Source organism: the organism of the source record quoted next, unplaced genomic scaffold, assembly GCF_019419815.1.
Source record: "Pyrus x bretschneideri cultivar Hongxiangsu unplaced genomic scaffold, Pyrus_bretschneideri_v1 Contig31, whole genome shotgun sequence".
NCBI lineage: Eukaryota > Viridiplantae > Streptophyta > Magnoliopsida > Rosales > Rosaceae > Pyrus > Pyrus x bretschneideri.
In genome coordinates this window covers 5373607-5385421 of record NW_025999624.1, presented here as the reverse complement: position 1 = coordinate 5385421, position 11815 = coordinate 5373607, and the positions used below count along the sequence as shown (strand labels likewise).

The 11815-nt window shown below is 40.0% G+C and overlaps 1 protein-coding gene across 1 annotated transcript; it reads right to left on the bottom strand.

Moving 5' to 3' along the window:
- Positions 1-9451: 9451 nt before the first annotated feature.
- On the bottom strand, positions 9452-11407 carry LOC103965443 (zinc transporter 11-like). Its single transcript, XM_009378506.3, has 3 exons — positions 10883-11407; positions 10343-10383; positions 9452-10212 (listed from the first exon to the last, which is right to left on the bottom strand). Exons 1-3 carry the CDS (start codon positions 11361-11363, stop codon positions 9697-9699), a joined length of 1038 nt encoding a protein of 345 aa, XP_009376781.2. The 5' UTR covers positions 11364-11407; the 3' UTR covers positions 9452-9696.
- Positions 11408-11815: the final 408 nt, after the last annotated feature.

Genomic DNA, 11815 nt, shown 5'->3' with positions numbered 1-11815 from the left:
CCGCTTTACCAACTATCGTAACTAACTACTCCTACATTGAGATCACAAGTGGCACTATATCTACCATTGATCTACCATTGATTATACTCTAACCTTTCTTACTATTTTTATAAGAATATATCACAAGGTAGAATCTCTCATTCGGAACGTCATTCTTTTGAATGACTAAACGAGACAGTTTGTACAATACGATGATAGAGTTCTTAACAGCAATGCCACCTGCTTGAAATCAGTTAAAACAGGTGTTGAAGGAGAAGTTTCGCAACCGTTGGGATTTTCTCCTTTCTAAAATTATGTATTTCCATTTGTTTACGGTGAAGCTTTTCAAATAAACTGTTTCACTTTGGTGTTAATAATCATGATTTGTGTGATTGGTTGAAGAACAGACTGCATTGATTGTCTGTACTGCATATATATCCCAATTTTTCCATTCTGAATCTGTGTTTTTGTGGGAACCTTTTAAATTACACGGTTTGGTCCCTGAATCTAGTCATGAATCAAGGTGAACAGGATTATCAATATTTAGCATTATTTTTATTCATTTTACAAGCGATATCGAGGATAGAATCAAATAGACATCGAGTACAGGGTTAATGCAGTTAACTACTTAAACGACAAGCTCCTTGCTTGGCACGACTATATCAAGTGTCCCAGATTGTGACAACCGATACTACTACTACAATCCCAAACAACACAACCAAAAACTTGTAATAGGGTGTGTCAACGGAGACTGCCATGTAAGCTGTATAGCCCTTTGAAAGCAGATGGTTTATGGATACGTATATGAACATGCCGCATGCCAGACCTATCGAAACGGCGGAGATCCAATCCGCTTCTACCTTGAGTTGTGCCCAACTCCGATACCAGTTGGACTGGAAATGGAGGCAGAAAACCATATTTCGGGCATGATAAGAAGGGACGATCTGGAATCATTAAACTTGAGGGTCACTGTCCTGCTTAGTATACACATACGAAACCACAAAAAGTGTTGTTTGAATCAATCTGAAAAGTGCATTAGAGCTGTTCCCAGAAATATACCACCAGCAAACTGTGAGCCTAGAACCAGAAACCCCTCGTTCCACTTTAAGAAGTAGGATGACATTCTGGCTGCAAATGTCCCAAAAACAAAAACCATGCACTAATCTTTACGAGTATTAGAGGCTTGGTATGAAAGCTGCGAATGTCGTTGTTCTTATTGGTTTCACTTTCAACATCACCATGGCTGCTATAGGCGAATGTGGAGAGGGTGAGGAAGAGGAAGAGGAAGAGGAAGAGGAAGAGGAAGAGAGAGAAAGAGAGCTTGAGGAAATTGTAGCAAGCCATGTTCTACTGGTGCATGAGAAAAAGTTGAAGGTTTGGATTGTAAGCATAATAACATAGCATAGAATCACAGTTATTGACATGCATCAAGAAGTGAATGAACACAATACACCCCCGGCAAACTGCGTGCCAAGAACCAGGAACCCTTGGTTCCATTTAAAGAAGTAGAGCGACATTCTGGCTCCGAATGTTCTAACAAACTGCAAAACCAAGCACCAAATCTTCACCAGTATTAGAGGCTTGTAGGGAAGGGTGTGAACGCTGTTGCTCTTGTTGCATCATCATCTTGCCCACTGTTGGCCCAGGATGAGGCAGAGGAGGAGAGAGAGCTTAAGAAGATTGTAGCAAGCCATTCTGCAGTGGTGCATGAAAAAAAATGAACGGTTCAGTGTGTTATTATACAGCTTGTGTTTTGGACAGAACCTTAGGAATGAATCAATACCATCTAAAGATTCTAATCAAAGGATTTTGAGAAGTGAATCTCTTGCGAATCAAACAGAAGAAATGAATACACAAGACGATGGCATTAGGCTGTAGTTCAATGGCATTAGGATACGCTGCTTTACCTATAAAGGCCAAGGGACTTGTCATAAATGGTTAAGGATGTTTACTCATGCACCTGAGGTACTGAGCTCGAATCCTCTTCCCCAAATATTGCTTATAGATATAAACCCAGAAAGCATCTGTTTATAATGTATTGATATGCATACAAATTAAAAACATTTGGAGATCATTACAACACTGCTCTCTATCCTGAACTAATAACTTATGATAGCAAAAATCTAAATAAAATCAAAATCACATCTATCAACCCTTTGCCTTGCTACTAACAAATCTATACTTCCGAACACAATCTTCCACAAACAAATTGTGCACGAACAATGACTTCAAGTGTCCCAAATCATCACAACAACTATTACCCCAATACCCAACAAAACTGCCAGAAACTTGTACTGGGGTTTGTCGACTGAAACAGCTATTAAGAGGACGATGCATGGTGGAAATCTCTTCACCAGTCAAGAAGTAAAACTTGATTCATGCAGCTTTGAGTACTTTTGGACATTGACAGAAGGATCAGAATAGCGACTAAGGGCTCTAAGTTTTTGATGACTCTAACAATTAAAGGGGTTTGAACTCGTTAAAATGTTTAGCTTTAGAAAGGGGGTTTTATAGCGAATGGGCGAGTGACAGTTGGAATTCGTGGGTTAGTGCAAGGGTCTCAGTTGCTTTTGAAACGGTGCAAGTCCCGAGAAGAGGGCGTGCAATGGTGGTTAATAGAAGACGGTTGTTCAATCATTATTAGCGCCTTGGTTGGCAGGCTTAACAACCATTGAAGGGGGCATTGTTTGGGCTAATATTTAACTTTGGGCTTAGAGGAGAGAAAGCCCAAAAAAGTTCAATGAGAAGAGGTTTTGCCCAGAGCCCAACACCAAGCCCAGACCGTCCATATCAAGACCAATTGGCGATCCCCCATTAATGCAAAGGCTAGGAGCTTAAGAGAGAAGTGACAACTGATGGAAATCAACCTACTCTCAGCCCAAAAGTACTTTTCAGTGGCAATACAAGTAAAATACTGATGAGTCAATACCCTTCAATTGCTTTCGGGCAAGAACAAAGCTACAAGCAGTCGGGCTAATTCATCTATAAAAGGAGGAAGAGGGCCGAAAGACAAAAACACTCAACCAATCAAACAAACAAATATACAACTTGTCTCTCATTCAAGCAAATACCCAGAAAGCCGTGTTTTGTCTAGACTCTACACCCTTTTAACTTTAGATTTCCTTAGAAAAACATCTTTTGCCTATGTAAAAGCTCTACTACCTTTTCCTAAATGTTGTGGTATCGATCTCCTATGCATAAACTCTTTTCTAGTCATCCCTTTTAACATACAATCCTTTCATAATTTGCCAAGAGAAAAGATCGCAAGACGTTTAACCTTGCCCGACAAGGTGAAATCTTGCCTGACTCTCTTCGTTTTGTCTTTCACTTAATAGATCTAGTGTTATAATGCATTTCCCAGTTTATATTCAAGTTGTTTCTGTTGGAAATGTGCCCTAAAACCAATCATATGATGATACTTTACGGACATTTCAAACTAATGTAGTTTAAATGCAAAGGGCAAAGATTATTGTTTGAGCCATCTCATATAAATGTTATATGCTTAAACGATAAGTCCAAGGAATATGTGATTGGAAGAATGCGATCTAAAGAAGTTAGATTCATGAGACCATTCTTTCGTTGACACATCCTAAACGTTCCTGATCATAGGATTATCAATTGGGCATTGACAGTCCGTTAAGATTAGTACGTGTTATGTCTTCTCTCAGGGAGAGTGACTAGTCTCGAGTCATTGGTGTGTGTGACATCAAGACAAGTACGTAGGTGCTCAATAGAGAATGAGTTCCCTGAACACGATCAACGAAGAGTTCTCATATTCATGTCACATGAGAACTCATGGTTGGGATAATGCAAATTAGTCTTTTGACCTGAGGCATCACAGTTGTCTTGTGGTTAGGTCCTTAATCTTTGATTATGTCAAAGTCACTCCATCAGGAGGGTGTCCACGGCATCGTTGGGGTTAAGCCACTTAGCCATGGAGGCAAGTGAATGCGCAACAAAGGATCTCTAACCTTCAAACTGTTTCAGGGAGAATACTTTATGATATGATTAAGAATCTTTGGCCAAAGTATGAATGAGATTTAGGAATGTGTTCCAAATCACATTCAAGGTAATCATATAAGCACAAGACTCACATTGGATAGTAGACATGAATAAACTATCAAACCAAACAATGTGGTCAAGAGTATTGTATTAGAGAAAGACCGTATTGCATTTGTAATCCTAAAACTGAATAAGTTCTCCACCTCTTCTGATTAGCTTGGGTAACCATGACATGCTGCTAGGCGTCAACCATGGTTTGTGGAAGCCCTAAAAGTGTATTATCACTAACGGGAGAATTGAAAGTAAGTTTCAATTCACAATCGATTTGAAAGAGTTTGAATCGCCCACTGCCTCGCTAAAAGGAACCTAATGGATCGTACACCGTGTAAAGTAGAGATTGAAGATTCAACGGAGATGAGTAAGAATAATTAAATGGTTTAATTGTTTATGGCAAGGATTAATTAATATGATTATTAATCAAACGAATAAGTTCGTTAAAAGACCTCGGGATAGTTTTGGACCTTAAGGCCCAATGGGCTTCGAACGTCAAGTCCATTGACTTAAGTTGTATGACAACTTAATGAATAATGATTCACAAAGGCCCAAATAGCCCAATAAATCCCATATGGCCGGCCATTTAGAGGAGGGTAGTGAACTTGGCTTAATTGCAAGTTTGCCACTCCATTGTGAGGTGGTATAAAGACATCTTTATAGCCATTTCATCCTTAGGGTTTTCTTAGGAGTAAAGATGAGAACACAAACCTCCCTTTGCTCTAAAAGAGGCCGGCCACCCTTGAGGAAAACATCTAGCAATCTTACTTCCTCATGGTCACTCATTTCTTCTACAATATGCCTTGGTGTGGAGACTTAGAGGTTCTCAATTTTGGGAACTTGGAGAAACCTTTTCATCCATCCAAATCCATGGATCTAAGATGCAAGGAATGAAGGCCCTCTCTTTGGGTGATTAGCCTTTGCTTATGCAAAGAGGAATCTACAAAGGTATTGATTTCTCAACTCACTTTGTTTTGAGTTGAGTCTTGGTTCACCAATCTACTAGGCTTTGAAGTTCATGGGTTAAGTTTTGTTTTTGAGTGCATATAAACATGATTCCGCCTTTTAATTGTTAATTGCATGTTGTTGATGTTGCTCAAATAAACTTGTTTTTCACAAATCTTCCTTCAAGTGTTTCCAGTCTTTTGATGATCCAAAGTTCCATTAACTCTCAGATCTGGTTCACTTAGTACTTTTATTATCATAAAAGTAAATTAAACTGATGACTTAATCAAATCTGGACCTTCACGCTTTAAGCATACAAGATAACGAATTAAAAGTCCTTGGTCTCAAGGCATAGAAAAGAACTTAATGTGGACTTAACCCATCCACGACAATCCTTTGATAACAAAAAGTCAGAATAACTTGGGACACAAGTAATCGGTTTAAATACACTTGTTCTACATCTGTCATATGGAGATGGCAGTGGCATGCCTTCGCACTCAGTTAGTTTTGATTATGAGCCTCAAGGTCTACACCTAAGGCCCCACAAATGCAACCTTTCATAACTAATTGTGTCCTCCTCTTGCAGCATTCCGACAAGCAGGAAGCCAACAAACAACCAAAGTGCCAACTCCTCGGGGAGCTGTGTGCTCGAGCCAGGGACCCTTCCCAGCAAAATTCATGCCCAAACACCTGCAGTGAAAAATAAACTATCACTTGATTGTCCAAGTTTTACAACCAACCTCAAGCCTAATTTTGCTTCATAAATTATGGTCGCAATCACAATTCTCAGCAAAAACACACATACAGTTCGTTTAGTGGCACCCTCTTCTCCACTTTGTTAAGTGTGAAAAGGTCAGAGTTCAAATCTCATAGACGACAATTGTTACTGAAGAAACAAAAATCCAACACCAAATAGTTGTTTATTCAAGGATAGTGATTTTCAACACACTTTTAGTCCCTTTATATTTTTATATTTATGGTCATCAAACCGAATAAATCAAACGGAAACCGGTGGGAATGTGATTTTCACACACCTTTTTAGCTACTCACACAAACCTGTAAATTTCTTTATTTTTAGCTATCAGATTGAGTAAATCAAACAAAGGCATACTGACGCTCCAGTTAGAAGATGCGATTATGGGACAGAGTTTTAGGGCCAAAGGGGTAAAGGAAGACCCAAGAAGACTTTGAAAGAGACTCTAAGAAAATACTTAGAGTAGTTGGATCTAACGAAAGACATGACACAGAACCGAGCCCAATGGCTTTCTAGGATTCATATAGCCAACCCCACTTAGTGAGAAAAGGCTTTGTTGTTATTGTTGTTGTTAGTGGATTGAGTAAATCAAACAGAATGAACAGAAATGATTAAAAAGAAGTGTGTGAGAGGCTAAAAAGCGTGTGTGTTTATCATTTCCCGTTCAAGGAATTTCACTCACTTAGCAAGCAAAGAGAACAAAATCTAGAAGACCAAAAGCACTTACCCTGAACCTGAAGATTAGCAGCAGACACAACACTCTTGTTCTTTAGGAACACATGGGAAATGACACAATCAGCAAGCATTGTAAGCAAGAAGCCCCCACAAGCCAACATAAACACAAAAGGGTATTCTTCTTGGGTCAAGTCCTTGAAAGTCTCATTGGAATCACTCAAAAAGTGCATCATAGCATTACCCAAAAACACACCCCCAGCAAACTGGATACCCAAAACCAAGAACCCTTCATTCCACTTAAAGAAATAAGGCGAAACCCCAGTACGAACGTCCCAAAAAATATTATGATGAGGCACCAATTCTTGACTAGTATTAGAGGCCTAAACGGAGGTCATGTGGGGTTTCGTTGTTGTTGGTGTCGGGTTCAGTTTCATCGTCGTCATGGTGGCCGTTGTGGGCTAAGGCGGGATGGTGAGGTAGAAGAGGAGGAGAGAAGAGAGGAGGAGTAAGCAAGGGAGAGTTGAATGTTAGGAATGTCGGTACTACAAGATAGAGAATGCACAAAGTAAAGTGAAAAATGGACACCAAGAATTTAAGTGGTTCGGCAATTTATGCCTACGTCCACGGAACAACGATCAATCTTCACTATATGAAAATGATGAGTACAACAAGAGTAGTCTTACCAAGCCAAAGACAAGGCTTGATGAATACAAGAAAGTATAACACACACTTTCTATCACTCTAAACTTCACTCACACAATGTGTAGTGGAACACTCTCACTCTCACTCTTGGAGTGGAACTCTAGCTTTGGACTTGATCCTTTGCTACTCACACTTGGTTACTTGATTACAACACTACACCCATATTTATATGTGAGGGCTTGACATTCTACTAGTTTCTAATTCCTTCTACAAACTAGAACTAGTTTCTAGTTTCTAGAATATTCTACCAACCTCTAATTTAGATAATTCTAGACTAGCCACAAAATTGTAGCTTCTAGATCTTTCCATTTGCAACCAAGGAAGCTAGTACTCTCTAGCTTCTTCCATCAACTTAATAACATGCTAGAATTGTCTAGCATGCTCTAGCCACCTCACTTGCTTACTAGAATAATCTAGAACATTCATCATGGGCTGGACCATATACCAACAGTGGAGCCATCGTTGTTGACTTGTAGGTTTGGAGAGGAGGGAGAGAGGGGCATTGGTTTTAACGGGTTTGGTTGTAGTGCGTACTTTATGGGGGGGGAAGAAAAACAGAGAGTTGTACTATGAAGATGAAATTGAATACACTCCCAATACAGTTGTATGATATTGACAGGATTTAATATGGTTATCTGAATTGTCGGATACTTCTAACTTTTTAAACTCGAAGTTTTTAGTTAGAACATAAAAAAATAAAGATTTAACAACTATATTTCGGAGGACTATTAGAATATTTGATGACATAGAAGAAAAGAAAATGGGTGGTGGATTTTGGTTTTCAAACATCCATCGACGACTTGACCTATAGTAAATGTACGCAATCGCTTTCTGTATTTTGTGTGGGGTTGTAGATTTGTCATGAATTATTTATTTGTAATTTTTTGGTTTTCTTGAAGAATATTCCACGAACCCCAAACCCCATTTCTTACTATTTTTATAAGAATATATCAAGAATAGAATCAAATAGACCAGCGATATCGAGGATAGAATCAAATAGTTAGCATTATTTTTATTCATTTTACCAGCGATATCGGGGATAGAATCAAATAGACATCGAGCTTGGCACGATTATATCAAGTGTCCCAGATTGTGACAACCGATACTACTACTACAATCCCAAACAACACAACCAGAAACTTGTAATGGGGTGTGTCAACGGAGACTGCCATGTGAGCTGTATAGCCCTTTGAAAGCAGATGGTTTATGGATACGTATATGAACACGCCGCATGTGACACCTATCGAAATGGCGGAGATCCAATCTGCCTTCTACCTTGAGTTGTGCCCAACTCCGATACCAGTTAGACTGGAAATGGAGGCAGAAAACCATATGCCGGGCATGATAAGAAGGGATGGTCCGGAAACATTAAACTTGAGGGTCACTGTCCTGCTTAGTATACACATACGAAACCACAGAAAGTGTTGTTTGAATCAATCTGAAAAGTGCACGAGAGCTGTTCCCAGAAAAATACCACAAATAAACTGTGAGGCTAGAACCAGAAGCCCCTCGTTCCACTTTAAGAAGTAGGGCGACATTCCGGCTGCAAATGTCCCAAAAAAAAAAAAACAAAAAACCTGTGCACGAATCTTTACGAGTATTAGAGGCTTGGTGCGAAGGCTGCGAATGTCGTTCTTGTTGGTTTCACTTTCAACATCATCGTGGCTGATATAGGCCAATGTGGAGAGGGTGAGGAAGAGGAAGAGAGAGTGAGAGAGAGAGAGAGAGCTTGAGGAAATTGTAGCACGCCATGTTCTACTGGTGCAGGAGAAAAGGTTGAAGGTTTGGTGTAAGCATAAAATAACATAGCATAGGATCACAGTTATTGGCATGCATCAAGAAGTGAATGAACACAATACAGGCCCGGCAAATTGCGTGCGAAGAACCAAGATCCCCTCGTTCCATTTAAAGAAGTAGAGTGATGTTCGGGCTCCAAATGTCCCAACAAACACCAAAACCAAGCACCAAATCTTCACCAGTATTAGAGGCTTGGAGGGAAGGGTGTGAACATTGTCGCTCTTGTTGCTTTCATCGTCATCTTGGCCACTGTTGGCCCAGGATGAGGCAGAGGAGGAGAGAGAGCTTGAGAAAATTGTAGCAAGCCATTCTGCAGTGGTGCATGAAAAAAATGAACGGTTCAGTGTGTCATTATACAGCTTGTTTTGGACTTGAGAAGTGAATCTTGTGCGAATCAAACAGAAGAAATGAATACACAAGACGATGGCAATAGGCTGTAGTTCAATGGCATTAGGATACGCTGCTTGACCTGGAAAGGCCAAGGGACTGGTCATAAGTGGTTAAGGATGTTTACTCCTGCACCTGAGGTACTGAGCTCGAATCCTCTGCCCCAAATATTGCTTATATATATAAACCCGGAAAGCATCTGTTTATAACTGTATCAATATGCATACGAATTAAAAACATTTGGCGATCATTACAACACTGCTCTCCATCCTGAACTAATAACTTATGATTGCAAAAATCAAAATAAAACCAAAATCACATATATCAACCCTTTGCCTTGCTACTAACGAATCTATACTTCCGAACGCAATCTTCCACAAACAAATCATGCACGAACAATGACTTCAAGTGTCCCAAATCATCACAACAGCTATTACCCCAATGCCCAACAAAACTGCCAGAAACTTGTACTGGGGCTTGTCAACTGAAACTGCTCTGTCGGGTGTATAGCCCTTTGCCAATAAATGGTTTATTGCTACGTATATGAACACTCCACATGCTAGAGCCATTGAAATCGCAAATATCCAATCAGCCACAGCTCCTTGGGTTGTCGCATCTATTAGGATTCCGATTGCCACACCAATAGGACTTGAAATAGCAAATGCAAAAGCGTAGGCAGCGCATGATAAGAAGGGACGGTTAGGCATCATTCGAAGGAGAGCAATGCCCATGGCAATGGCCGCAAATACCTTGTGAAGAGAAATTGTCCATAAGGCTTTCCAAGCATCGGATTTAGTCTCAGCAACTCCAATTGCAATGCCCTCAAACACAGAGTGGAAACACAAGGCTACTATCAACAAGATGCTGTCCCCAAGTGAAGTAGCGCTTGCAACCACTGCATTTGCAAAGTGGTTATGGCTCTGCCGGGTCAATCAAAAACAAATTTCGAGTTAGTCTCAGAACGGCCACCAAGTAATCCCCCAATACGTATGGAAATCCTGATACGATTACCACCAGAAGATATATGAAATTAGCAAGTATATATCTTACCTGAGTGCCATATTGACCACCCTTTCCCTGCTCAATATTACCTGTAGTGAAAAATAAACTATCACGACTGTCTTAGTTTTATAGTCAACCTCAAGCCTAGTTTTGCTTCATAAATTATTGTCGCAATCACAATTCTCAGCAAAAACACACATACGGTTCGTTTAGTGGCACCCCCGTCTCCACTTTGTTAAGTTTGAGGAGGTCGGAGTTCAAATCTCATAGACTACAGTTGTTACCAAAAAACAAAAATCCAACATCAAACAGTTGTTTATTCAAGGACTGATTTTCAACACACTTTTAGTCCCTTTATAATTTTATATTTCTGGTCATCGAACTGAATAATTCAAAGGAAAACAGGCGGAAAGTATATTTCTATGCTTCTAGCCATCTGATTTGAAAGAATCAAACAAAATCGACGGAAATGATTAAAGAGGGCGTGTGAAAGGCTGAAAAGTGTGCGTCTTAATCATTTCCCGTTCAAGAAATTTCACTCACTAAGCAAGCAAAGAGAACAAAATCTAAAACACCAAAAGCACTTACCCTGAACCTGAAGATCAGCAGCAGACACACCGCTCTTATTCTTGAGGAACACATAGGAAATGACACAATCAGCAAGCATTGTAAGCAAGAATCCCCCACAAGCCAACATAAATGCAAAAGGGTATTCTTTTTTGGTCAAGTCCTTGAAAGTCTCATTGGAATCACTCAGAAAGTGCATCATCGCCGTACCAAAAAACACACCTCCAGCAAACTGCGTACCCAAAACCAAGAACCCTTCATTCCACTTGAAGAAATAAGGCGAAACTCCGGGTACGAACGTCCCAAAAAATATTATGATGAGGCACCAAATCTTGACTAGTATTAGAGGCCTCGAACGGAGGTCATGCGGGGTTTCGCTGTCGTTGGTGGCGGGTTCAGTTTCGTCGTCGTCGTCGTGGCCGCTGTGGGCTAAAGCGGGGATGGTGAGGCAAAGGAGGAGGAGAGAACAGAAGAGGAGTAAGCGAGGGAGAGGTGGAGCCATCGTTGTTGACTTTTGGGTTTGGAGAGGAGGGAGAGAGGGGCATTGGGTTAAACGGATTTAGTTGTGGGTGTGGTTATAAATGGTGGGGGTTGAAGTTTGAAGGTTTGGTTGTAGTACATACTTATTGGGTGAAAAAAAAAGAGAGTTGTACGAAGAAGATGAAAGTGGAAAATATGGGAAGAGGGGTTTGTACTACAATCTATGCAATACAGTTGTTGTATGATAACGACTCAACAGTTGTTATATTCCGGAGAATTTTTTGTGTCATAGGATTTGAGAAGGGAAATGTTATTAGCACTTCAAAAATCTCATTCTACACTTCTCATCAATATATTTTTTTTTCCAAATATAGAAAGTTTGGAATGTAAAATGAGATTTTTAGAATGCTAATAACAATTCCCTTTAAGAAATGGGTGGTGGATTTTGGTTTTCAAATATCTATCCACAACTTG